Source organism: Panicum virgatum, chromosome 9N, assembly GCF_016808335.1.
Source record: "Panicum virgatum strain AP13 chromosome 9N, P.virgatum_v5, whole genome shotgun sequence".
In the NCBI taxonomy this organism is placed as follows: Eukaryota; Viridiplantae; Streptophyta; class Magnoliopsida; order Poales; family Poaceae; genus Panicum; species Panicum virgatum.
The window spans coordinates 4,006,416-4,034,322 of NC_053153.1; the positions used below are offsets into that span (position 1 = coordinate 4,006,416).

The window sequence follows — 27,907 nt, forward strand, 5'->3', positions numbered from 1 at the left end:
CCTGCTAAATGGAATTAACTTCATCCTCCAATTAAAATGGAATTACTGTCCAGTCTCTATGTATCCTTGATGGAGCCTGTGATTAAATGGTGAAGATGTGATTCAGATCAGAAATTGAAAACAAGGGAAAGGAAAAAGGCGTCCTTGGATGCAAGTAGCGATTGGTGCCATGACAATTAGTGTGCCCCAACGGTGGATTAATTCAATTCGGCCTTAAGGCCGTTTGGATACTAATTTGGTGTATTAAATATAGATTAATTACAAAACTAATTACACAGATGGATGCTAAAGATGAATCCATTAAGTATAATTAGTCTATGATTTGATCACGTTATGCTAGAGTATACATGTGCTAATGATTGATTAATTAGATTTAATAGATTCGTATCATGAATAAATCTTCATTTATGCAATTGGTTTTGTAATTTTTCTATATTTATAATACTCTTAATTACTATCAAAATATTCAATGTGACGTGAGTAAAGTTCAGTCACCCGGATCCGAATGGATCTTTAAAGACATGTATCCTTCCTAATCCACACCGAATATTCAGGCCTGACATGACTGAGCAACCGGGTCTCAAAGAATAGCGGTCAGTTTTAGAGCGACGACCATCGGAAGAAGCTCTGAATCCTGGCTGAAAACTGGCAGTGCTAGCAAAGCCTTTGGGCTGTGGCTAATCTGAAGATCCTGAATCCCTCTCGGCCTGTCCTGACCCTACTGACCCAATGACCCATGCCGTGCTCCACGACAGAGTGCATAACTAGCAAAGCGTAATTGGACCGCGTCTGCCAAAGCCTGATCCGATGAGGCCTGATTTAGATACAACATTGTGACACCTCAGTCCAAAAGCTTAATAGGATTGATAGAATACTCGTATCAATAGGTTGCAACTTTTTTCCGGAAGTCGATCTTGAAAGAACTCCAAACTTAGCCTGGAATAATTTCGGGATGGATGACCGACCGGAAACTTCTTCCCGAATGCGCACGAGTGAGGACAAAGTACGCAGAAAAGACATGTGTTGGTCTGTGAGGGTAGTCTATGTCCTAGAAAACTGTCAGATGTAAGCAGGTCCGGCCTCGGGGAGACGGGATGTTACAGAATGGTATCAGAGCCAACTCTCGCGGTTTCACAGGCATGTACGGGCGTAAGTGTACGGACATGTGGACGGACGCGTGGCGGGTCAGTGTGCGGGCATCTGGAATGCGCCGTTGGCACTGGACGCACGGACGTCGCAAAGGGACCGTTGGCACTGAACACACGGACGTCGCACATGGGCCGTTGGTACTGGACGTACGAGACGTGGCCAAGAGAGGACGTTCCTGGCTTGGGATTGACCGACGAGAACGTCGGTCTCTTAAGGGGGCGAGGATGTGACACCCCAACCCAAGGGCTTAATAGGATTGATAGAATACTCGTATCAATAAGTTGCAATTTCTTTTTCGGAAGCCGATCTCGAAAGAACTCCAAAGTTGCAATTTCGGGATGGGTGACCGACCGGAAACTTCTTCCCGGGTACGCACGAGTGAGGACAAAGTGCGCAGAAAAGACATGTGTTGGTCTGTGAGGGTAGTCTATGTCCTAGAAAACTGTCAGATGTAAGCGTGCTCTGCCTCGGGGAGGCGGGACGTTACAAACATTCAAAATTTTAAAATTATTATATTGAATGTGGCACATATATGGAATACTAAATCTAGACGAAATAAAAAACAATTGCATAGTTTGTTTGTAAAATACGATACGAATCTAATGAGTTTAATTAAATCATGATTAGACACTAAATTGCTATAGTAAATATGTGCTAGTGACGGATTAATTAGTTTTAATAAATTTATCTCGTAGTTTACAAACGAATTCTATAAATAATTCTATGATTAATCTATGTTTAATATCTCAAATGTAAAAAGATTTAGAGCCTGTTCGGCTTATCCAGTGAATAATGTTCGGTTAGTAGAATTAATAGTATTATGTGAAAGGAGATAAGCCGAGACAAGTCGAGATTGAATGAGCCGAACAATCCCTTATTTCAAAACTTTTACGGGAGCAACCATAGAAGACCGAAGCGAGCCGAGGTGTCGTCCTCGTCCACGCCGTGCCATCATGGTTCAGACATCACTGTCGCCATTGCTGCAGGAAGGGAGAGCTGGGCCCTGGCCATAGCCCATGAACCTCCGAGAAAAGAATAGGATGTGGCTGGCATTCATTTCAGTCTCCGTATGTCCTGGATTTGGATGGATGGGGTCCGTCCATCCGGTGCCGTTCGGCGGCGACCGGCCATTAACTCCGCTTCCAAAGCAGCCGTCTCACCTCATGGCTAATCGCAAATCTGCAGTAGTACTCTGTACTCGTAGTACTGTCGGTTGGACAGTATGGAGCCAATCACCTGCAATGATGTGATGTCGTTAGGGAAGCCTACCAAGAACTTTCCTTTCGCGAAAAACTGTCAAAAGAACATTTTAACCATGGAACCTGGCCCTTTTCTCTCGAATTAGTAGAATACGTTGAATTGAATTTGCTGTAACAGAATTTTCTACACTCGGTGCTTTGTTTCTTCGAAATAAAGCGGGAAAATCTTGTTTCTAAAAAAAATTAGTAGAATATTTAAGAGTGGCTGTAACAGTAGTATACTACATCCAAACAGCAGTAACAAGAAAGCACTTGTTGTCATCATCGCTACTCGTCTGCTAAAATTACACACTAATCGCGCACCCAATCACCTGCCGTATGCAATGACAGCTGCGCTCTGACTGAGCCCTCCATTGCCGTTCGGTTGAGCTCCCTTTGAGCTTGAGAACAGCAAGGATTGGGATTGGGAGACAAGCCGTATACCAAGTCAAAACCGAGCGACAGCTCATTGTGAGACTGTGCGCGCGTGCTTGGACCGAGTCAACGCAGGCGCCGGCCGGCATGGACGCTAGCCCTTCCTCCCGTTGACCGATGTTGACTCCGCCTCCGCCTCCACCTCCTTCGGCCGCTTCGGATCCTCCTCCTCCTCATCGGCGGCGTCGGCGTTGTCCCTGAACTTGGCGTAGATGTCGCCCTTGTAGAAGTTCCTGGTCCGCCACACCAGCACCAGCGACACGAGCACGGCGGCCACCGTGGCGGCCGTGATGATGAGGAACGCCTTGCGGAAGCACTGCACGCCGATGCAGGTCTTGTCGCCGCCGGCGTCCAGCGACCCGCCGTGCTGCTTCGCGGCCTCGGCGTCGTAGAGGGCGCCGGCGACGCGGACGTTGAGGACGTAGGCGCCGATGGGGCTCGCCACGGACCCGAAGTTGTAGAGCGTGGAGTAGTACTTGAGCCCGAACACCTCGGAGATGATGGCGAAGAGCAGCGGCCACTGCGCGCCGAAGCAGAAGCCGATCACCACCGACGCCGCGTACAGCGACTGCGGCACGCCGAAGGCGATGAGGAGGTGGCCGACGCACGAGAGCAGGAGCACCAGCGTCAGCATCAGCGGCCGCGGGAACTTGTAGCGCGCCAGGAAGATCTCGGAGGCGAACCCGGAGGTGACGCGCCCGGCGTAGTTCCAGATGCTGATGAGGGACACGAAGGTGTTGATGCTCTTGGCCGGGTAGCCCAGGGACTGGCCGATCTGGCCCATGTTATCGATCGCCGTCAGCGTGCCGCCGACGCCGCAGATGGTCGCCAGGAACAGCACCAGCATGTCCACGCTCACCAGAGCCTGCAGGATGGTGAAGTCCTCCCCCTGCGCCGGCGGGCTGAACATGTGCCTCAGGCACGACCCCAGGCAGCTGCTGGACGGCGGCGGCGGCGGCCTCGCCTCTGTGGTGGTGCTCTGCTGGCTCTTGGCTGCCGCCGCCATCTGCAGCGAGGCAGCTGGTTTCTCGACGGTCACCGTGGGGGGCTCGCGGAGGGACTCCTCGAGCTCCTTCTGGATCTTGTACTCCTGCTTGACGACGACGGCGAGCGGCAGGAAGAGGACGAGGAGCAGCGCCGCGGCCGACACCCCGTAGGCGGCGTGCGAGAAGTTGACCTGCTTCTGCACGACGATCATGACGAGGAGGTAGGTGGCGAGCGCGATGGAGATGTAGAGGAAGCAGAAGAAGGCGTCGTTGCTGGTCGCCGCCGACGAGCCCGCGGCGCCGCGCCGGCGGCTGGGGCGCGGGTACGGCATGATGCGGACGGTGTGGACGAAGAGGATGGAGATGGCGGCGGGGAGCCAGGCGATGAGCAGCACGAGCGACTTGGCGTCGTCGCCGTAGATGGCGAGGTAGAGCTGCGTGAAGATGGCGCCGCTGAGGCCGACGAAGCCCTTGAGCAGGCCCAGCACGATGCCGCGGCTCTCCGGGAAGTTCTTGACGCAGGTGACGAGCGCCCCGGTGTTGGCGAAGGACTGCGAGTTGGCCCCCACGCAGATGTAGATGCACATGAGCCACACGGGGGGCCGCGCGGTGCGCCCGTCGATGACGAGGTAGATCATGAGGTAGCCCGCGAGGTTCATGGCGGCGCCCATGGCGAGCACGACCCACGGCGGCGTGACCTCGTTGATGAGCCCCGAGAGGACGCCGACGTTGGCGCCCAGGTCCTTGAAGAAGGAGAGCGTGTTGAGCGTGCGCTGGTCGTACCCCAGCGATGACTTGAGCACCTTGGAGTAGATGCTGAAGATGTACGTCGCCCCCGACGCCGACAGGATGAGCAGGCACGCGAACACCATGAACCACCGGCCAAGCACCACCTGACGGACGAACCGCGCCGTCAGCACCTGCGGGCCGCCGGCGCCGGCGCCGGACGCGAACACCATCGCGCCAAACCGAAGCGCACACTCCCCCTCCAACTTCTCGGCAGCCGCTTGTCTGGTGGCGAGCCGCGCCGGTGAGTGACCCAGGACAGGGGGCGCTGCGCCTGTGCAATATATAGAGGCGGGGGTAATGGGTGGATATGCTAGGAGAAGGCTCGCTCGTGGCACATGGATATGTTTTGGTTGGAGACAGATTTTGGGGCCACTAAAAATGACCACAGATTTTGCCCAATTTTTAGAATGTTTTGGCCAAATTAGATGAGCTTTTGGTGCCAAGATGTCCGCTCGTGCTGAACTTTAGGCCCTGTTTAGTTCGCGAATTTTTTTTATTTTGGTACTATACCACTTTCATTGTTATTTAACAACTAATGTCCAATCATGAATTAATTAGGCTTAAAAGATTCGTCTAATTATTTACCGTAAAACTATGTAATTAATTATTTTTAACTGCATTTAATACTTCATGCATATATCCGAAGATTCGATGTGATTGATATTGTAATTAATTAGATTCTCTATATAAACTAGTTCAGCTGTAACGTTGCCTTGTCACTTGGCCTTGTTTGGTTCGCGCGCTAGGATCCTAGCGCGCCTTTTCTAGTCTCCGCATGAAAGACTAAATGAAGTCTATTTGTAAAACTTTTTCAGTGATGAGTGTAATTTTTCGCGACGAATCTAACGATGGTAATTAATCGATGATTTGCTACAGTGATGCTACAGTACCATCATCTAATCGCGCGGTCAAAGACCTCATTAGATTCTTCAGGATCACTGGCACGGGAATTCTGAAGTTGGTTTTGTAAACTGGCTTTGTTTGACACCATAATTAACGGTCAAACTGATACTATTTACTAGCACGCTGCAAAGCAAACGGACCAAGCTAGATGATGATCAGTGTGGCAAAACTATCTGGCAGCTCATTCATCCTGCCGTCTTGAGCTGTGGTCCAAGACATGCCATGGTCCTCAAGGAATGGCCTGCCCGTCTACTGTTTTCGCCCTGGTCTTCAGGGAATCGAAACAGAGCAGGCGGCCTGTGGAACAACATGGCTGGCTGGCTGGCTCTGAGCGGCAGCCATGACCATGATCCTTGGAGATTGGCTGTGGTCTTCACAGATTTGGTCATCAGGGTCTCAGATGCAATCCTCATGCATTCATCACTGGTCGCTGCATGATTCGTCGGATCGACGACCTTGACTCGAGGGTTTACTGGGAGGATTTGCGAGGACTAATGAGAACGATCTCTGTTGACTAAACAGAGAGAGAGTGTGTGCATGAAGCATGCTGTGATGCTGAGAACTGATATGGACTCTCGCAACCGGCTCTCCTGCTTATCCGAAGAGGTGGGACCGGCTTGTCAGTGAACCATCTTGTGTTTTCCTTTGGATATTTAGACGAAATTCATAGAAAGAGATATGTAGCTAAGAATTGATGCTGGTGACTAAGAGGGTTCAGCTCTGCCACGCGTGGGAAGGATATATGCAGTGTGTGGATTCTGCCGCTTGGCGAAGAATTCCACTGCAGTGACAACGGCTAACGACAACTACTGGATCATGACAGTTGTTTATTTTTGTCAAGGTTCCCTTAGAGAAATGGCAACGGGCATCGAGACCAGTTCGTTCCAGGCTTTTCAGTGTTCCAATTGGTCTGCGTCATTCCTCGTATTTTTTTCCTCAAAAGGTAGGTATGACTTGATATGGGAAAAATACAAAAGTTGGGTAAACCTTCGACCTACTTACGTAGTTACGTGAATGACAAAAGGAGCCTTTCGCGGAAAAAAAATGACAAAAAAGGAGAGGAAACACGACGATATGTGTGAAGCTTTTGGATCCCTACTATACTATGTGCAGGAAGTCACACCTCCGCGAATCATTCGAGCTTTATTCCCTTTGTTTTTTTTATTACGCCATGTAGACTTTGACCGTTTGACGCAATCTTCTATTCTCTATTGATGGAATAGGTGGCTTAGCGTTATAGGCACAATTCGTTCAAAATCGTGTGCGGCCGCTGTTAACGTTGCTCGTGCTCTAAAATAAAAAAAAATATAATAATGTTTGGATCAGTTCTTATCAGTTTGATGCAAGTTGTGTCTTGTGTTATCCTGCACTAGCATCTGGCTGGTTACTTGTTTTGGAGTCGTCTGCGATGCACGCTTCTTCACGCTAACACGCATGCATGTGTGGCCCACCGGCCGGTAACCAAGTCAAGATCTCGCTATATCCTAGGTCAAGTATGTTAACCACAGGGAGTAAACTAATGTAGGCACCAGCTAGCTAGCTACACAAAAATGGTGTCACGAGATGCTAGGTTGCTAATAACCTTAACATACAAGTACGTTGCAAACACCTATATTTGTCTCTCGACAAGCTGGCAAATTAAAGGCCAAGGCACATACACCGAGCTGGAGATAGCAGACAACCGATACAACAGGTGGTGACATTCTTTTATTTTTGTGCAAGATTATTGTCGTCGACTCCTTGCTCTTTGATTTGTGCACACACTTAAAGAATTGTATAAACAAAAGGCACATATCTCAACCCAAACAAAGCGTATAATTCGTTTTATTTTCCTTTCTTTTAACAGGTTTCACTATTAAATGACCCATGACTCATTTTTTTAAAGAAAAATCCCACCGCTACACATTTCAATTCAAGATACAGAAATTGCTACTTAGATGCACTGTGTAAAGTTTATGAAAGAGAATCTTTTCATATTTAAAGTATTAAACATAGACTAATCACAAAACTAATTACAGATCTTGTTTGTAAACTATGACACGAATTTATTGAAACTAATTAATCCATCATTAGCACATGCTTACTGTAGCAATTTAGTATCTAATCATATCTTTGCTAAAATTTCTAAATGTTGGCTACAGTTTAACTCACACTATTAGTACACCTGTTTGGATAGACTAGTACTAAAATTTAACACTTTCACTCGTTAGCATTTGATCTGAATAGAGCTATATATAGCTATAGCCTATACCCCCCAAGAGCACTTCTAGCTTGCTCCGGATCTCTTGCGCTAGATGCTGCCTCCAGGGTTAAAATATCCGACCGGTTAGCGGTAACCGCCGGCCTCCGGTTCCGGTTTACCGGACCGGTTTGACCGGTTACCGGTAGAAACCGGTCAAATTCAAATTTGAATTCAAATGGCGCAGTTCAATCGGTTCGTACCGGTATACCGGCCGGTTAGACCGGTTTACCGGCCGGTTTGACTGGTAACCTGTCAAATTCAAATTTTTTTCTTTTTTGGTTTAAATTCAAATGCCCGCAAAGTATACTAAATAAATATTTGTATAACATATTTTAGTCTAAATGAACCCTCCAACCCTCTTTTGTACTACTTTTACATTGTATTTGTATATTTTTGTATGCACGTTTTTTTATTTAACTTCAAATCCCCGCAAACTATACTAAATGAACGAACTTTTGAGAAAATTTGACACCATTAGATTCGTCGCACCTTGAAGTATTTTTAGGATTTTTTTGAGAATTTTTCATTTTTTTGAATTTAAATTTAAATTTTAAATTTGGACCGGTTTGGTACCGGCCCAAACCGGACCGGTTCCCACCGGTAAGGTGAACCCTGGCTGCCTCTAGATAAGCATGCACTATATATCCATCGCGCGTGCTTTGACTTGCATGCACTTGCTTGCTTCCACGCTTAGTTTGTGCGTGCATCGACTCTGAGATCATGAGCCTATCAGTCTATCACTGTTACCACCATGGATCGTCGTGCACGTCAACGCCACCGGAGAAATCTCGTCCAAGGAGCGATGCGTGTGCATGTCAATGCCAAGATAGATCTCCCCTAATCGATCGGCGGCCAATCCATACCCTCTCTCTCAAAAGAAAAAAAAAGGTCAAAAGTTCTGGAAAGTGAAAAGGACCACACCTGCTGCTTCCATAGATCGTGTTCGTGCTTGAGCGCAAGTCATATGCTGATCTTTCTTTCAAGAGATGAAGACATATATTTATCTGCTCTGCCAAGTTTTTTTTTTTTGATAAGGCTTGCCAAGTTGGGAGCCCGGTAGGCGGCTACTATACAATGCATGAAACACATCTCTGCTGTGGTATTTATCCACAGAGACCAAACATCTTTACTTTTTGGTTTGGTAGTTCGGAAATGCATGCCTTCCTGGGATATTATTTTTAAAGAAAACTTTGTCCTGCCATAAAATTCCATGACTGACACTAGGAGACGAGCTGAAATGTCACTAAAATATAATTTCTGGTGAGGGATTAGGGGTTTGATTAGTGGCTAAAGTGGGAACACAGAGAAGGGAAATAATTAACCTTAAGTCTCCAGCCAACTCTCAAGTGAACGTTTCTTGATTCCTTTTGTCCCATGTATTTGTCCTCACTGTCCAAGCACAGTGACGTTTTCTTGTTTGCCTCAATAAATCCAAGTGATGAGAGAACACCAGAAAGCAAACCTTTGGTGCTCAGCTGTTGGTTTTTCATGGCGCGCCGAGAAGTTGGGCGGCCACACCCATCACTCATCTTCTCTCCTATCATTTTCTACTGTTCTTTTTTTTACGTCAATACTGTTCTTTATTTCACTGTGACACACGAGCAAATACAGCTAAACCCTCGATCACTTTCCCCCTTTTCTACCTGTGGTTTTTCCAGCAGTCACAAAAAAGTTTCTTTTGCAACTTTTTGGCTGGTACTCAATAAGAAGCCAACCTCTTTGTAGAACTTAGCTAAGCAGTGGTGCACCAACAAGTAGCAAAAGCCTTCGAGTGAGAGACTGAAGCGTCCCCTCATGAGAAAAGACTTAAATGTGATACAAACATCAGTCCCAGGAGGCTAATGACACATTTATTACATCAGATGGTACATCACCGTACAACTCTACGCGGTAATGGGCAGTGAAGCGCCACTATCGCGAGGATTACAACTAAAACCCACACAACTACATTAACTACGAAGAGGGGGTCATCAGAGTCTTGCGCCAGGCGGAACCTCCTGCGGGTGACCCTACTCCACAGGCAAGGCTGGGTGCAGGACGGTACCCTACTCGACATCTTCGGGAACGTAGTCTGAATCTTCCTCTGAAAAAAATAAGAATGGGGTGAGTACAAACGTACTCAGCAAGTCCAACCACACCCACGGAGGAGGTATAAACAGAATATAATGCACAGGATAATTCAAGGATAAGTTCAAGGTTTACTTTGCGGAAAGCTAGATTTTATGCAGGGGTTCATTTGAAAGAAAGTATTTCCAAAACCAGTTTTTGAGTAACACATGGTGTTGATCCACACAGGATCCAGGTTTTAAACTGCTACCAGACTCCTCATCCGCCGTAACACACGGCACAACTGCCGGACACGTTTCCAAAAACAACTCACGCCAACCCATCCCACAATAAACACTAGTTATGTGACCACACCGTAACTCGCCCAGTACCGTGGGCACGGCTATTCGAATAGATTTTAACTCTGCAGAGGTGTGCAACTTTACCCACAAGTGGGATACCACAACTCGATCACCGTAGTGTCGGTGCAGATCCCAACAAAGCCATTACTCACCTTAGCTAGACCTGACTAGCCATCACGGGATCCACCAAGGGGTCATTGACCTATCACAGAGGTTTTTAACCGGGGCATAAGTCACACAGAGCTAATCCCTTCTCCTTGATCACCCGTTGCTCTCAGCTCTCCTGATGGCTATCAGACTAACTAGTGGGGTTTATGCTAAGCCGTTGCCCATTCAACGGTCGAGTGGTTTGCACGATAGTGGAGTTAGGTGAGATGACACACCAACTCGGTCCTTAGTTGTGACAAGATGGATATCTCCCTTCCTTGCTCTGCCACACAGGCACGAGCACACCCATCACACCCATCGGCAAGTCACACAGAAATGACATCCATCCCGTCTAAATTCACCTTTCGAAATTCCACTTTTCTCCCTTCCCACACACACACACATTTTCTTTATAAAACAAGCTGTATTGTGTATGAGGTCCTAAGCGTTCTAGTAGTGATTAATGTCCAAACAACACATTCAGACATTAATCTAGGTGGTCAAGGAATGGTTATAACAAATCAAGGGGTGGCTATCCAACCGTGTTTTCAGCAGGCAAAACATATGCAATTTTGTAAAATAGGCCAATAGGTTATGTTTATAAAAACTAGGACAAAAGCATGCATCAAAGGATGAGATTGAACTTGCCGTCTTCAAATCCTTCCGGGGTTTCCTGATCGAAGTGCTGTCCTTTGGGCTCGGGGTCGCAGAACTGGTCCTCGTTCGCTTGCTCGTAGTACTGCTCGTCGACGGGCTCTCCTTCGTTCACACCGTGATCTACAGCGCATACAAACAAACACACAATCAAGAAAAAGAAATAAAAATTTTATCATTGAGCTCGAATCGGAAACAATTATGATATGGAGATAGGAGTAATATTTTAGGGCGGTTTCCTAATGGCATGGCCAAAACTATGTTAGAAATGGCATGGTAAAGTTTCAGGTCGATCGAGAGTTGTTTGGCGCATGAAATGATAGGTTACAGGGAGGTTTAGGGGTTAAACCGGGACTCAAGGGCCTATTTGTAAATATTTCCTAGAGTGGAAGGTCTTGATCATAATTTCTAGAAATATCCGGAGCATACTAAAAAGGTGTAGGGGTCTGTTGGGTATTAAGTTTTTATGGTGGAGGGTTAGTTTTCTAAATAAATAAAAGTGGAAGGGCTAAATAGGGATTAAAGGGCTTCTTTGTAATTATTTTTGAGATAACAGGGGCTTGGTTGTAATTTTAGAAAACACCGGGGTCACTCTGGAAAAGTGTAGGGTATAAATGAAACTATGGGTGGGTTTATTTGCGAATAAAAGAATAGGAAGGGTCCCTTTTGTAAAGGAACTAGTGAGTGGAAGGGTTATTCAAGAATTAGAAGAAAGGTTAGGGGGGTATGGGCAAAAACGCCCGTCCCCTTCCTCCTCCCCTCACAGGAAAACAGGGGAGGGCGGCGCGACGCCGGCGGCGCCTGAGGCCGGCGGCCTGGGGCTCGACGACGCTTCGGGAGGAGGGGAAAAGAGAGAGGAGGAGGTGGGGGTTCGATTCCCCTACCTAGCTCGAGCTGGGGTGGAGCAGGGAGGGCGGGCCACGAGGACCGGCGGCGGCGGCGCTAGGCGGCTCTGGCAGCGGCGCTAGGGGCAGGGAGGTGCTGGGCTGGGCGGCTCTGCGGGTTGTGGTGGCGTTTGCGGAGCTCGGAGGCGATGCAGGGGTCTCTTTATAGCCGCGGGAAGGCGGTGGAGCGGTGCGGGGCCGGTGGCCAGCTAGCGAGCATCGCGGGGCGTCATTAATGGCGCTCCGGCCGCTTGCGGCCGTCGTGGAGCGGCGCACGGGCGGCGAGGCCGGTGCAGGGGTGACGGGACGTCTCGGGCGGTGTAAGCGGCAGCAGTGGCGAGCAAAGGGGGGTGGCAGCGGCGGCGTGCGGCGTGCGCGCGCGTGCGCTGGGCAGAGCGCGTGGCGGCGCTGCCGCTAGGCGACAGGCGGCGCAGCGAACGCATGTGGGCGCGGTGCTTGGCGTGCGTGGGCGGGGCCAGGAGCAGAGGCGAGTGGGATCGGGGCGGCCGGCGAGCGGAGCGGTCACGCGGTGCGCGTGCGCGCGGGCGGCGCCGAGCGGAGCGGCGAGCGTGTGCGCGTGGAGGCGGCTTGCGCGGCGAGGGCAGAGGGCGGCAGCGGCGTTGCTCGTGCGCGTGTGTGCGGCACGCGGAGCGCGTGGTCGGGAGCAGGGGCCCGGGGGCGCGCTGGAGCGGGGAGCGAGGGCGGCGGCGAGCTGTGCAGTGGTCGGGGACGAGCGGCAGAGAAGAAGGAGAAGGAAGGGAGGAGGAAAAGAAAAAGAAAAAGGGAGGAAAAAGGGAAAGGAAAAGGAAAAGAAAAGAAAAGAAAAGGAGAGAGAGATAGAGAGAGAGCGGGAGTGAGCGTGCGCCGGCGATATTCGCAGTCGGCGGTCGCGCGTGGGCGACAGGCTGCCGGACGGCGCGGGATGGGACGGCGGCGGGAAAAAAGAGAGTACGGTCAGTAGAAAAGATGGAACAACGATTGAAATCGGATATCAGGACGTCGGAAACTCTGGAGGGGATTAGGGTTAACGAGCTCAACGATGAAAAATTATTTTTAAAATTGTTTTTAGCGTGTGATTTATTTGGTAAGTTTTTCGGGATGTCACAGAGACCATCCATAATAATGAAGAAACTAGAAAGTGATGGCCACCAAGTGGACACATATACACCAGCAATACGGCAAATCCAAAAAAGGATGGAGTTGCTCTTTGTTTCGGTCATGAAATTGACGGAGATGCATGTCCGTTTCACCAAAACGTGGAGGAGCCACAGTCGCTGTATCTGTCAGAGGCCCATCGACCCACATTGTGCAAGTAAAAGGGAAGCAAACCTTTTTGCCAAACCTTTGGTTTACTATTAGCAGCGTCATTGAGTTGCTTTTTTCTCCTTCGTCTTTTCTTTGGTATAGAAAGCACTTGCAACACATGCTATGGTCCTCTTTTACGGACATATTACCCCCGTCCCTTGTCATACAGCAAAATTTTAATATTTTTATTCTTATTTACCATATGGTTATGAACAAGAAAAAATTTATATACTAGTAATTAATTAATGATAGGTAAATGTAATAGGAGTATGGTATTTTCTTTTCTGTGCTTTATTGACCCTATTCTGCTCCAGCACCAGCCAACAGTGTTTTCCTCTCACACCACTCCAGCAGCAGCCTCCGGCCACCAGTCAGCCAGCAATGTTTTTTTCTCACGTCACTCCAGCAGCAGCCTCCAGCACTAACACAGCGAACAGGGCGATAACTAATAAAGTAATAAGGTAAATCAGCTCTGACGACAGTGTTTAAAGGAAAACGTAATTTTCAGGATGATACGCCAGCTGCCACGCACTTGAGCTGAAACTTTCAGGGGCACCGGCCACGAGTCGGCACACCAACCAAACGTGCAAGATGAACAAACAGGACACGGCTTCGCCAAGCATGACAAGCAGCTAGCTGCCAAGGAATCGGCGCGGCAGGAACACGACTGCACGAGGGGACGAAAGGAAAGGAGATTCTCCTCCCATTTGTGCGCGAAAAGCACCAAAAACCTCCATCTTAAATCGCCCTTTCCACCTCCCACTCCAGAACACTTCATCACCATGACCACAATCTTGGATTTTGGCTTTGTTTTTGAGGTGATCATTGGCCACAACCAAGAAGAGCAGTGACGCCTAACTGCGATTCCCAGACCTCAAGGATCGATCATCAGACCGGTCACCTCGACTGAAACGATGTACCACCCTCTGGTAGGCAGAGTAGGAGGATTTCCACCAAGATATCCTTCCTGGCGGCACGCCGGCACCTTGCAACGTGTCTCTTCAGGACTTGGAGCCCAGAAGCAGTGTTGATCTGAACCAACATCTTGTTCAGAAAAAGTATCCATGTAGTTTAACGAAAGGGGATAGATAGGTGCTCGATGGATTGGCAGTAGCATCTCATGTCCAACGCATAGGTCCTCTGATTGATCCAAGAAGTGGGAACCAAACGGCGAGAGCGATGGAACTCAAAGTCTCTGGCTCTCTGCGCACTAGCTGAATAGTCGGTGAAAGCATGCTGCACAGCGCAGCGACACAAACTTGCTCAGTTTCCCGTCCCCATGCAATGCGTTTAGTTTCAGAGCTCAGAAGATGCTCCGCAGCGCAGTCCACAAAAGAAGGCAATGGATCCGAAGACGGACGATCGCCGAGAGGTCTAACCGGTGACCAGGTATGAATCACCGATACTTCACTAACCCAGCCGTACCCGTATCCGATACTTGTGTATCCGATACTTCGATACTCCGATACTCTCTCTATACTACCACTATGTCGTTTTTTAAACTCACGTATTGCCGTACCCGTATCGCGTATCGGTGATACATAGGTGACCAGAAACAAAACACTGCAAGTCAAAGCAAGTCCCTGTCCTGTATGACAATTGCTGACCAGCGAGCTGCGACGGCGTTCTGGCTGCTGTGAGCTTCTAGGAAACGTTCACACTTGGCACAGAATCAGATGATGACCTGACAGTGATGAGCCGACAGCGTCAGCGTGTCACACATATCAGATTCAGATTGAACAATACGCCCAGCAGAAACAGGCTTGAGACTGATCAGCCTCGGTTAGGTAACACATCTGGTGATCTGGACACAACGAGCTGTGCTTCCTTCACTTATTGAGAGGTCGAAAACAATCTAAGGCACGATGTGGAACAGTCCAGGCACAGAATTAAGAAATGAATGGTGATGGTTGGAGTGAGGAAAGCTCGTCAGGGAAACGGAGTTATTGTCGTTGTCGGCAGACGACATCCATGCTGAAGCTCAGCATGGGCCAATCTTCAGGGCAACAAGTTGAGTCTTGCATGCTTGAAGAACAGGTAGAAGAGGACGGCGGATGACACGAAGAGGCTTATCAGTACCAGCCAGATTTGCCACACTGCAGTAGTAGTCAGGAGAGTGAAAATGAGGCCGCATTTTGGTAAACCGTTGGATAGAGCAAGGCTCGTCTACAGAGACGCAGACGCGTACCTTTCCATTCAGGAGGGACGTCAAGTTTTGTTATCTCTGCTCCCCATTGATGTGAGGTGGAGATTACAACCCTGCATATCCAAACACAGTTATCACAGTCACAGTGCATCCCATGACTTGAACAGTTGCACTTGCCAGTTGCCACCAGGGTAAGGCATGTTGAGTATGGTGTGGATGCATGTGGAGCAAAAAATTTTGCTTGTTCCACTGAGACTCCTAGCATATCTAGTGATCTTCTTGATGTAGCAAGTGATCGTTGCTAAATAATAGAGTGCTTAGTAATGCTAACCTATCACTCTAGTGATGTTCGGTTTGTCTCTCTTATTGCAGCAAAGACGAAGAAATACCTTTCAGTAGGGCAAAATTCAATGGAAGAAATTGGAGAGCCAAGATGAACCTTCTTGCTCCAGTGAGCTACCTCCATCGCCTTTACTTCCACGACACAAAAGTTGCCATCACGGTTTCCTCTAAATAAAGGTGAAATTATATCCATATTAATGACACCTCACAACCAAAGGAAAATCAAGCGTTTGTGGTCAAACATTGATAGGTACAAATTTAGTTTCAAAGAAGTGTAACTGGGATGGCAAGCGGATATGTTCCTTTCGTAGAAAAGGAAAACGGAGCAGGTATCTTGTTTTCAATATAATGAATTGGTTGAGAACATTGTAATAGAATAGCCATTATATGTTGGCTAGCTAAATGTTCTTTAGTCAATTGGATGGATAAACTTCAGGTTATGCTGTCACTACTTATCTGCAAAAAGGCTGCAGTTTTGGATATATTTAGAAATGTTGCATCTAAATATATACTATTGGCCACAGTTTATCATCATATATATATGTATTTTACATAATGAAAATAATGATTTCAGCTCAGCAATGTTCACAAATAAGACGGACAGCCAATGGAAAATGTAACAGAAAGAGGAATTTGCCAATCTTGGAAAAATAACTATTACAGTTAGTTTGCAACATTGGCACTGCATTTGTTCCTGAAAGTAAAATGGTAGATGGAAATGTGCTGTCAGAGATAATTCAATGATTAGTAGTATCTCCTTCACTTACAGTGCAAGATACTTCCCATCCAAGCTAACTGATAGTGTGGAGATGGGCCTTGCTGAAAACCGTTTGTATCCGATTCTTTTCCAATTACTTATGTCCACAGCCATAGTCAAAATGTTATGCCCTATTTGAGAGACAAAGATTTAATTATAGCTGGCTGCTGCAGAAGTTCTTTAACTTCATTTAAAGGATTACCTTTTACAAGTGTGCAAAACAGGAAAGGTTTAGTTCCATCCCTAGAAAAGCGACAATACTCAATCTTCTCATCCTGTAAACAAACATAAGAAAAAGAAGTTCAAACAAAGAAGTTTCAACTACGATGAGGAAATATAGAAAGTTATTATACTACACCAGAGATTTTGTCAAATTGATCAGTGGAGACCCCTCATCAATCTTCCATATTCTCGCAGATCCATCATTAGATGTCGACACTAACAATTCTGAATCTAAGCTACATAAGAAGGGTAGAAGAACTATATCAAAAGACATGAATATAGGCATTTAGCTTGCAAAGTAACGAATGTGCAGTAACTCTCTCTTACAAGCAAGGAACTCAGGCAAGTACGATGTGCATGACCAAATCCTATATACTTATCTGAGTATGTAGCTAATAGGCAGTGATAATGCATGTCTCAATCATGCAGGGAAAAAATGTCACATAAAAGCAGCTTCCTCGTTTCTTCACCTGATGTCCATGTCACGGAAGGATTTGTGAGCTTTAGGTTCCTCCAAAATCACATTGAGACTTGGCCAATGAAATATTCTGAGATGCCCATCCTGTCATAGTAAAATACACTAGGAGAGTTTAGATGGAAAATTGGAAATTTAATTAAAAAAAAGTTAACTCATTGAAGCTGTATAACTCTGGAACAAAACATATGTAAAATACTTCAAGAAAAAAGGGAACTCACATCGTATCATTACTACAGTAACAAAAAGATCACCAATAGAAGTTAAAATAAGGATACAGGATGAGCTCATACCTCGCCACCAATAGCAAACTTAGTACCATCAGTGCTGAATGCTAAACATTTTTGAGGCCCAACAGATTGGATTGGTGAAGCATCGTTTGGAATAAGGTGAATACCAAAATCTCTACAAAGCAGCTTGAACACCCTACATGAGCAACAAAGCATATATGATAATCTGAAAGAAATAAAAGACACTGAAAAAGGGAACTGATCCTCGTATAGGAAACAAGGGCTTCATTTCTAATATTTTTTTTGAGGGAATGGCTTCATTTCTAATATTACAAGCAGTGCAGTTACACACACGCTTAGTCAAAACTTTCTATATTACAAGCGTGAAGAATGCTAATGCTTGCCTACTATAGCAGTTGTTTTGTCAGTAATTTTATTGGAGTAGAAAACAAGTTCAAATAAAACAACGGTGAAGTGGATTCAGATGAAGGCATAGGCAGGTAGGCAAGAGATGACACTCCAGTCCTCTGCACATACAAATCACGTATTTTGCCAGAGATCAAGCACTTACATCTACAAGGAAAGTTTCCTAAGTACAATTCAAGCAGCACATCAAGCAAATGTGTTAGTACAAGATACTCGCCTGCACCCTTTGGCGGTGGCGCAGACCAACTCTCGGCCGCCGGGGTGCACAGCGATCGCCCGTGGCGTGTCGGCTGCCTCCTCGCCCACGACGACCCTCGCCTGCGAAACCACAAGCAATCGCGCGCATAAGCTCAGCGCGCGATCAGAGTCAGACCTGCCCTCCCTCTCACCCACATCCCACAGGCCACAGGGGAAGCAGTCGCCACTCACCAGGGGCTCGGAGGCGAGGGCGGAGGCCCTGGCGTCGAACTCGAGGAGGTCGACGAGCGGCGGGGACGATGCCGTGGCGCCGCGCCCGAACGCCACGAGGAGGCGGCTGACGCCGGGCGGCCCCTCATCCTCCCGCCGCCGTATCCACGCCGCGCAGGTCACCTTCCCGACCGCACCCTCGCCGCCGTTCCCCGCCATCAGGACGGCAGCGGTGGTGGTGGCCTTGTGGGCGATGGCCTCAATGAGGTTCTGCAGCTCTGGCTCTGCTCTGCTTTTTGTTGGCGCTCGGACATTTTAGGGAGGAGACGAGACGAGGGAGGCGGCCGGCCGCCGCGGCGCGAGGCGTTGGGCGGAGGAGTCGGGGCGGGGCGGAGTGCGCCACGGAATCGTCGGCCGCATCCACTAGAGATATGCTCGCGCCGGCTGCGCGCCCGCGTGCGAATCGGCCGGGCGCTCGCGCGTTAGCCCGGCATGTCGCGTCGCTGTCTTTCGCTCGCGTCTCGGCACGAGCGAAGCGAAGCGAGCGCACCGCTTCGCCGGCACAACGGGCTCGTTTTTATGCGAGTACGCGTGGGCTGTGTGCATCGCCGCCGCCGGAGCTCGCTGGACACCGTGGGCCATAGGGCGGCGCGCGCGCGCGGTGGGTTTGAATCGTGGAGACTATGGACACCAGGACATGGAACCGTGGAGATCTACAACGCCGCGCACTACGAAAAATTCTCACGTTCGTCACTTTTTCGAGGTATGTTTTGAGCTGAAATTCATCCACGAGCGTGCCATGGATGGATAAAAATATACAATTTATATGCAAGGTTAGCCTCAATTACCACCTCATGTGATAATCGGCAATATTTTCAATTATTTAATGTATGTACTTGCTGATCATGTTAACGGAAAGTGGCGTATCCGTATTGATGTCTACGTAACATCGTGCCGAAACCAAAGGGATGAGACGATTTGTTTTTGCATTTCTTCTCACCTGACCGGCATTATGTACAAATGCTATGACTATGAGATTGCAATTTTTTTTGCCAAACTTTTTAGGTGTACGCATGCTAGGTCCGCCCCTGTGTGGCTTTCATCCTTCAAAAGTTGGTGTTGTTGCTGTACGTGCAAACCGCTGCTTTTTACTGCCGTTGGGAACTCTTGGGCATGTGCAAGGGACCGTCCACTTCACTCCCTTTCTTCTACTGAACAATGGTAGTAGGCCTATGATATGCTGAACTTGTCTCCTTGGGCATACCACAGGCTTCATGGCTCTGGCAATTTGTGATCAAAGTGTTTTCTCAGGGCCGCCCTTGTCTCCCTCACCATATCACAGGCTTCATGGCTCTGGCAATTTGTGATCAAAGCATTTTCTCAGGGCTGCTCTTATCTCCTTCAGCATCTCATCGATCCCAATGTGCCTCCTGGAGAACAGAACGAGGTGATGTTAAAACAGGGCAGGAAATAAGCAGACAAAATTAGAACGGTATTGCTTCAAGTGTTAGGCAGCCAAGAAAATTGTAATGCTAATAGCAAAGGTTGTATGTTTGCACTATAAACAGAACAGAAGATTTATGAACTTTGTTTTGGGAATATGAACAGCTTGAAATTGAAGGCATTATAAACATGCAGTTTAGTTGGGTAAGGTGATGAGACATACAATACGCTTGCAGCAACAACAGCTTGAGGTCTTGGATAGTCCTCAAGTTCCTTTTCACTGCCTTCAACTTCAGCATCCAATGGGACCTGTTGCTCGCTTATGTTTCCATTTAGGTTACCTTTGATGTCATTTTTGTTATGGGCTTCTTCACATCCAATTGAAGATATTTCCAAAGCCAGTGATGATAGCCTATCATGGGCCTACAAGGAGAGGGAGAGGGAGGGGGGGGGGGGGGGGTCAAAGCTACAACAGGTCAAATCTTCAGGAGATTAGTTGAAACAGAAAATTGCATCCTACAATTAGGAAGACAATATTTAACTCAAATTAAGGAATTGAAGTGCACCTTAGGAAGATCAATCTTGTTCAGAACCACAACGTAAGGTCGCTCTAGGTATTGGGGGTTATACATCCTTAATTCCTGCAAAGATATGCATGCAAGGTCACTGTTCAACACTTCACCTTGACTTCATGGCTTGAGAAACAAAATATAGACAAATGATTCAGTTTTCACTTTCACAAATCACAAGCCTGATATCCCCATTTGTAATTTGCAATGTCTTAAGCGAGCAAGTTTTATTCTAAGATATTTTTGCTAACTGTCTAGAAGCCTAGGTATCTTGCCACTGATGCTATTCTAACAGAATCAGGGCTACAACTATGGAAAATACAAATAGTGAACAACGTAATACTGAGAAGTGAAAACTGAAAACCAAACAGTATAAATGGGAATGATGAAAGCAATTAGAAATTACTTCTCTGACAATCTTATAATCATTCACAGGGTCATCTGCAGCAGCATCGACGACATGGACAATTACTCTAGTTCTCCTTAGATGTCTCAAGAAATTGCGACCAAGACCCTGAAGTTCAATGAAACCACATGATGAGTCCAAAGAAAATAGGAAGGGGAAGCAGTGGAACCAATAAGGACATAGAAGTAAAAGCAGTACCTTTCCCAGATGAGCGCCCTCAATCAGACCTGGCAAATCTGCCAATGTTGCTTCCGAGGAAAACTGCAGCGCCCCTAAAGCAGGATCTCCACCAAGCCGGCCAAGATTTGGCATTAATGTAGTGAATGGATAATCGGCAATGTCTGGTCTTGCAAGAGTTATAGCCGATAGAAGTGTTGACTTTCCAGCATTTGGAAGTCCCTGAAGATGCAATTAAGACACTTTATACCAGCATGGTAACATGCGGGAAAATAGCAATGAAGAAAGCCTCAAAATTTGGCAAACATCTGCAACCTATGCCACAGGACAAACTCAAGATGAAAACTATTTAACTAAATGATGGAAACATTGTCTTGTTCCCTGAAAACTTGAGATACCAGGATTAGTGAAACACCGTACCACAAGGCCAACATCAGCAACTACCCTTAAGATTAACTCCAAGCTTACTTCCTCACCGGGCTGACCATGAGTTAATACCTGCAAACAAAAACAAGCGAAGTAATTATGGGTATTGAGAATAACAGACAACAAAATCAACTTGACAATGCCTAGATTATCAAAAATCCATCACACTAACAGAAATAATTACCAGCAGTTCAGTGTTCCGCATGTTAAAAAAATATAGTTGACTATTAGCATTAAGTATCATTGGTGTCTTCTTCTCATGACCAATCATAACCATAGTCTGGAAATTTAGATAAACGTGTGCTTAACATGTCATTGCACACTTGTAAGCAGCACGGCACATGAAAAGCACGTGAGAGGAGGCAATCAACTAAATTGCACTATGATTTCTGATATGCTGTTTGTACAAACCTAAGCACTAAACAAGCAATGCATCATTAGAAACACATAACTATGTTTATCCCCAATAAATCCTTCCCCAGGGTAGAAGATACAACGAACGTAACGTGTTGGTAAAATGTCTTTCAAGCTCCCATCTAATACTTTTGAATGGCAATACTGAGTACTGACAACTTACCTTGTCACTAACATCACGCATGATGTTTGGTGATAAAGCCATGGCTTTCCTCCTCCTGTACTCAGGCACATCTATCAAGCTGATCTGAAAAAAATATAAACTAGGCCTGTAAGAATGGAAGGTCATAATAGCATGAAATATAAGAGGGGATAAACACAGTGAATGGTAAAAGAAATCCAAGGCACAGAGATACATGAAAGAAGCAAATTTGCAAAGCTAGGCAGAATATTTATACTATGATCTCAGTAACTAAAGGAATTGGTACTGTGGCCATTTCTAGTCTGCAAAAATAGAAATCAACACCTTTCATATGCAAGCCAGTGACTGGCACCAATTTATAACACACCAGTACCCATGAATAATCAAGTTATATATCTTTGCTAGAGCGGTTACAGCTTTCAATGAGTTAGCAAGAGGGATGGTTAAAATTCTTACCCACGCACTGTACACATTTGTGTTCAAAGTAATATTGAATAACAATGACACGATGGGGAAATGCTAACTATGCCCCCATACCATTTTGGGCCCTCAAAGGGAATGTTTCATAAAGTTTGGGGATATGTTTCTGGGACTAGGAATTCACATTTCCTCTTGACAAAATTTCAGTACGTAAAAACTCACCCCGCCCTGTCCACCCCTAGCAACGAGCACTTCATCACCGGGATGAGCCAAATCAGCAAGAACAGTCCCCTTCTTGCGCTTCACAACAGTTCCTGCAATTCGATGCCAACGCATTGATTATGTACCCATCCTCACACAGGAAAAATGCTAGGAATTCACAGCACCGAATCCACAAACCTACAGGCACGGGTATCCTGAGCGTCTCCCCGGCGAACCCGCTGTGCATCCGCGAGCTCAGCGTGCCACCGGCGGCGCCCACGTTCCCGCCCCTCTTGGCGCAGTACCGCGCCTTCTCGTGGAACCGCAGCAGCGTCTCCTCGGCCTCGTCGGCGTACACCGCGACGTCGCCGCCGTGCCCGCCCGTGGGCAGCGCCACCGACCCGTCGTAGTTCCGCTTGTACGAGACCTTCTTGCTCTTCTTCTCGCCCCTGTTGAACCTGCCGCGGGGCTTGGCGGCGTCGGGGGATGGCGCGGGCGGCATGGCGAGCACCGCGCCGTGCCCGCCATCGCCCGCGCGGACCGTGACCACGGCGTGGTCGAAGTACTTGTGCGCCTCCTTCGCTAGCGACGCCGGCGGGGGCGGGGCGGCGCGCGTGGTCGGAGCGGCCTCCTTTACCCTTGCCGCCCGGCAAGTTACGGCGAGCGGCGTGCGCTTCCCCGCAAGGCCGGAGAGGGGAACGAGGCAGGAGCCATCCGAGATGGCGTGGTGGTGCTGGGTGGCCGCGCGGGGAGGGTGCGAGGGGAGGCGGGGATGGAGGAGAAGCGCCATGGTGGTGTTGCCGGCTAGCCGCGGCGTGGCTGCAGTGGGGGTGGAGATAACTGATAAGCCCAGTTGCCGCGCAGCCGAGCGTCCGCCGTTGGACTGCTAGGAAGAAACCATCGGGACCGTCGGTCGTGTACTCGTGTGAATTATCATTTCATCTTGCACCAAAAGTCCAAAACGTATTCGTTCCGTTTAATCTGGCAGACAACAGTGCTTTTCTCTCAAACCAAATCATCATCAATCACCAGCTAACAATCTGTCAGCAGTACTTTTCTCTCACAACAAATCAACACCAGCCACAGCCAGCCGAATAAAACGATTTGTCTGTGAATCGTGGGAGCATCTCCAGTAATAGCTAGGATGGAAATGGATCGGATACGCATGAAAACAAATTCGGATATCTCTGATATCCATTTTACTATTTCCTTCCGGTTTCCATCCCTTCTACTCCTACTTTTTTTTTTGTATTGTGTGTACATGTGAGATGAGATCGGGCAAACAAAAATCTGCTCCTAAATGTTTGACATGACAAGTGAACTTAGCAGTAGGTCAGTAACCAGCGCAAAAGAACTAATACTACTTGCAGATTACCCAAGATCATGAACTTTGATACATGGTAAATTGGCAACTAAAGGTTCTATATGGAACACAATATTTTCTTCAGTCCAACCATCACTTTGATATATGACCTATAGACCATGTAATATGGACTTGAAGCTGTGGCATGTTCCCTTCAACAGCACGGAGAAAGAGTGGCAACAACCAGTACATCAAGCTAAACAATTCATTCCACATGATCCATTCACATCTATAGATGAATACCATCAAGAACCAATCATATAGGAAGGTATTAATAACAATTAAAAGTGCGTGCTCTTGAACACCAAACACATCATATCTTACCCTAATCACAACTCTATGAGGCCTTGGATGCAGTAGGTGCCCACAAGGAACCAGCCAGTCATCACTACGGCAAAAGCCACAATGCCAATCAGGAATTTCATGCCACCAAGGAGGGTACCGATGGAGAGAACAACCACGAATGGTAAGAAGGTCTTCACCACGGACGCCGTGCTCACCCAGTGGCCTCGTAAAAACATCACAGCAGCTAGGCTGACCACGTTCCATTTGTCGTGGCCGGAGTAAAACAGACGGTTCAGATTGTTCACAACAAAGGAGTGACAGTTGCAGATGAACAGGTTGTAGTTCCTGTTCTGGAACTCCTGCGTGCCTTTCTTCAGTGCACCGTCCCATGTGGCATCTCCTTCAAGTTCAAGAAGCTTATAGCACTGCAGATTCCAAAATATCAATGTTTGGTTAGCACGATTCAAGCATTCAGCACTTCAATGTTACACACAGTGATGAGCCATAGAGAGAAGCATAAACCACAAGGTACAAACCTCATCACAGTTTACTTGAATATAGCGTGCAACAGCTCCGAATGCAAAGTTGTCAACTGATATAAAATTTGGGCCAGCAAAGTCCAGAATCACACCATCTTGTCTGCAGATACCAATGTGGCCGATAAATGGCACCAACCATGTGATGAAGGGTATTGGAGTCCATACGATGCAACAAGGAAACCGGGCTCTTCTTGGGTCGATCTGACCAAGCTGGCTTCTGTCATTTTCCATCAAACCTTAAGTTGAAGCTGTTGATCGATAGGTGGAGGCAATTTCTGCAAAAGAATTACAAAAGGAAAAATATTGAACACTCTACAGAGACAACTGGGCTGGCATGCATGTGATCAGGTAACATAATGAGAATTTACACAAATGCAGGATGAAAATTGAGTAGTTAGCAGTATCTCAATTCCTGAACACATGACACTGCAATATGCAACACTTATCAGGATTTTAAAGGTACAGAGCAACTTAAATCTACTCGCAGAATGAGGTTCACAGATAACATGAACAACGATGTTGCCCCCAAACGAGCTGCTTACAGATAGCATCATCGCAACCAATGGATAGAGATAACGCGACACAATCTAGGTGGTGGTGCGGACATCCTCTAATTCAGCAAAAATCACTCTAAATCTAATCGATCACAGGATCAACTTGAATGAAATATCAAAAAGGGGCCGGCGCCCCCTAGCCGGCGGCCGAGCAGGCGAGGCAGAGAATGACCTTGGACTCCACCAGTAGTAGTCGACCAATCGCCGCCGGCGCTCAGGATGTTGTGGTCCGACAGAGGGAACCGCCGGATCCGGAATCCGCCCACCGCGGCAACGGCGGCTAACTCGCCGCCCGCAGCACCTCACGGTCCCTCGTCGTCCCCCCTCTCGACGGCGGCTCTCGGTGCCCTGAGTCGCGAGCTCGCGATTGGGATGGGGATGGAGGGGACTGGAAGATGGAAAATTGGGCTGGGCCCTACGGTCTGTAGATGGGCCAAGTTTGAGGCCTGGGCTCTGGGCCAATTAATCTCTGTCTCTGATGAAGAATGGCGGCCTTTGAAGTTTCCTTGGCGGCCTCGCGCGCGTCCCCGACCGACCCAGCCCCCGCCGTCGTCGGACTCACCCGCCCGCCGCGCCGACCTCTCCTCTCCTCCCCTCCCCCGCCCCCCGCGGTTACAAATACCCACCCACGCCACGCATCCCTCTTTCCGAGGTACCTCCTGCCAGTCTCGAGCTCCAGCCATCAATCCGACGCGACAAAGAAACCAAGAACTCGCGCCGCGCTCCGGCCACATCGAGGAAAGAAACCGAGAGCCCGATCATCAGCTCCGGCCACGCCGCGCTCGTCCCGCCCCGCCGTCCGCGCGCCGTTCTTGGGAGGAGTTCTTGCCCGGGCCGGAGAAGATGGGGAAGAAGTCTGCGCCGATTGGCAGCCGGTACGGCCGCGTGTGCGAGGAGCTGCTGGAGATGGGCGCCCGGATCGCCGTGCGGTCCTACGGGCACTGCCCTCAGACGGGGCGCATGTACTACAAGCCCCCCTCGACTCCCGCCACCGCCGACGGCAGCGGGAACGGGAAGAAGGCCGCGTCCGGAGGGACCGCTAGTACGTTGGCGGCGGCGGAGGCGGCGGAGGCAGCGAGGAGGCAGCGGCAGGTGGCGTCCAAGGTGGAGTTTCACGGCTCGGAGTTCATCTTGTACGGCGGCGGGAAGGATTGACCCGCACGCGTCCACGCCGGCGGCAAGGAAGAATCCGAGGCATTGGTCGAGGTGAAGAGTGGGGGGTTTTGTCATCCGCATGATCCGAGCAGTTCTTGTCTTTGATTCTTTCTTTCTTTTTGTTCTTTGATTCGGCTATACGAGAAGGTTTTCCCACTCCCTCGATTCTGTGCCGAGGGTTTTGAGAGTTGAGGTCGTTGAACTAAGTTCTTGATTGATTGAGCTGAAACTAGTCTGACAACTGAATCCCTGATTTCATCTCGAGAATTTTTCTTCGCCTAGTTCCAGTGCTATTTTAATTTCAGAATGCCTTGGGCATGAGTGAAATTGTTAGTGTTATTGTCGGTACCCTGTAACAGGGATACCCACTCTTACTGCAGCAAGGCAGGACCCGCGTAGTTGTCCATAGCTGCGCGGGAAAGGCGGAGTAGCCAGGCCCCACCGGTCAGGCTCTTCCCTCACTAGGCCAACGGCCCCGGACCCGCTCCCCGCCTGGGGAAGGGTCCGGAGACGCCACGTATCCCTAAAGAAGGGAAGCTCCGTGCCGACCGCCGAGGCCCGGACCCCCATATGGGTCCGGGACCTCCTGCGCCCGTCCGGACGCCCACACCATGTAGGGGTCCGGAACCGCCACGTGTCCCGAGGACGCGGGATCGTGCGCGAGTCTTCCGCAGGGGGACTCGCCCACCCACCGCATTTAATGTGGTGGACAAGGCGTGCTCTGCCGCCGCGGTACGTGAGACAGCCTTTGTCAGGCCTCGCTGAGCACCGCGTATTACCAAGAAGCACAGTGCAGCCGCCTGTGCCGCACCCGCGCAGGGCCCGCCTGCAGCATTAAATGGATACGACAGCACGGCACTTTTCCATCATGCCGCCTACGCCGCAAGCTACACCACCCGCTTAAGCAATGTGACGGGCGGTGCCACTAGCTACGACGGGCCCGACCTGACAAGACGACGCTAGGACATGATGGACGAAGGGCTCCGGGAGCAGGCGAGGGAATCCAAGAGAGAGATCTCCTTTGCCTGCGACACCATAATGTATGAACAGTACGTTAGTTTATACTGCATCGTTGGACCCACCTGTCGGGGATCCAACGGCTGTGTACGCGCCCCCTTGAGATATAAAAGGGAGGCTCTCGCTGTGCACAGGACAGATCCATACAGACTCAAGCTCTCGCACCTCCTCACTCTCGTGGGAAGGCAATACAACACACAGTGGACGTAGGGTATTACGCTCCGGCGGTCCGAACCACTTTAAATCCTGCTGTGTTCCTTGTGTTCTTGAGGGAGATCGATCTAAGACTAGCTACCCCCTGAGTACACACCCTCTGGGCTAGGGCGGGTGCCTTCCGCCACCCGGCCGTGGTTTGCAGCACCACGACAGTTATGATCATTGGTAGTATATATTCCTTGTTTAATTTCTGGATGAAGCTTTCATGATGACGATCTGTACTAAAGCGTTGCCTAATTGACATTGTAGTAAAACGACATAAAGGGGAAATTTTGGAAACTGTGGCATGGCAGCCACTTAATGAGTAAATGTTTAGCTTGTTTTATGGAAGTTTGAGGCCGTCGATACTCGATATCAAGAGATTCACATGGGGATTGGATTAGTGTTGTGGACACGTTCCAAATGGTGGACCTGCTCTTTCTGTCCATGATTAA

At 48.5% G+C, this 27,907-nt stretch overlaps 5 protein-coding genes across 6 annotated transcripts; 1 reads left to right on the plus strand and 4 right to left on the minus strand.

Annotated features, from left to right (window-relative positions):
* Positions 1 to 2,490: 2,490 nt before the first annotated feature.
* Positions 2,491 to 4,860, minus strand: LOC120690883. The gene has a single exon (XM_039973751.1). It carries the CDS (start codon positions 4,765 to 4,767, stop codon positions 2,917 to 2,919), a length of 1,851 nt encoding a protein of 616 aa, XP_039829685.1. The 5' UTR covers positions 4,768 to 4,860; the 3' UTR covers positions 2,491 to 2,916.
* A 9,971-nt stretch (positions 4,861 to 14,831) lies between these two features.
* On the minus strand, positions 14,832 to 18,598 carry LOC120693152 (SEC12-like protein 1). The gene is made up of 10 exons (XM_039976558.1): positions 18,168 to 18,598; positions 17,956 to 18,056; positions 17,376 to 17,508; positions 17,078 to 17,169; positions 16,744 to 16,843; positions 16,588 to 16,660; positions 16,396 to 16,516; positions 15,676 to 15,795; positions 15,329 to 15,399; positions 14,832 to 15,236 (listed from the first exon to the last, which is right to left on the minus strand). Exons 1-10 carry the CDS (start codon positions 18,363 to 18,365, stop codon positions 15,139 to 15,141), a joined length of 1,107 nt encoding a protein of 368 aa, XP_039832492.1. The 5' UTR covers positions 18,366 to 18,598; the 3' UTR covers positions 14,832 to 15,138.
* Positions 18,599 to 18,967: 369 nt separating this feature from the next.
* LOC120691026 (probable GTP-binding protein OBGC2) lies at positions 18,968 to 23,204 on the minus strand. 2 transcript variants are annotated; one of them, XM_039973978.1, is made up of 10 exons: positions 22,543 to 23,204; positions 22,366 to 22,457; positions 21,745 to 21,828; positions 21,162 to 21,239; positions 20,763 to 20,963; positions 20,565 to 20,672; positions 20,156 to 20,230; positions 19,813 to 20,012; positions 19,479 to 19,576; positions 18,968 to 19,405 (listed from the first exon to the last, which is right to left on the minus strand). In XM_039973978.1, exons 1-9 carry the CDS (start codon positions 23,132 to 23,134, stop codon positions 19,492 to 19,494), a joined length of 1,515 nt encoding a protein of 504 aa, XP_039829912.1. In that variant the 5' UTR covers positions 23,135 to 23,204; the 3' UTR covers positions 18,968 to 19,405; positions 19,479 to 19,491. The 2 variants fall into 2 exon arrangements, with proteins under 2 accessions (XP_039829912.1, XP_039829911.1); XM_039973977.1 differs by having other exon boundaries at positions 18,968 to 19,576; positions 22,543 to 23,203.
* A 630-nt stretch (positions 23,205 to 23,834) lies between these two features.
* Positions 23,835 to 25,477, minus strand: LOC120692162 (protein RTE1-HOMOLOG-like). Its single transcript, XM_039975400.1, has 3 exons — positions 25,258 to 25,477; positions 24,529 to 24,806; positions 23,835 to 24,417 (listed from the first exon to the last, which is right to left on the minus strand). The coding sequence occupies exons 2-3, from the start codon at positions 24,760 to 24,762 to the stop codon at positions 24,037 to 24,039; spliced, it is 615 nt and encodes a 204-aa protein (XP_039831334.1). The 5' UTR covers positions 24,763 to 24,806; positions 25,258 to 25,477; the 3' UTR covers positions 23,835 to 24,036.
* Positions 25,478 to 25,633: 156 nt separating this feature from the next.
* On the plus strand, positions 25,634 to 26,513 carry LOC120687567. Its single transcript, XM_039969581.1, has one exon. The coding sequence runs from the start codon at positions 25,929 to 25,931 to the stop codon at positions 26,238 to 26,240; it is 312 nt and encodes a 103-aa protein (XP_039825515.1). The 5' UTR covers positions 25,634 to 25,928; the 3' UTR covers positions 26,241 to 26,513.
* Positions 26,514 to 27,907: the final 1,394 nt, after the last annotated feature.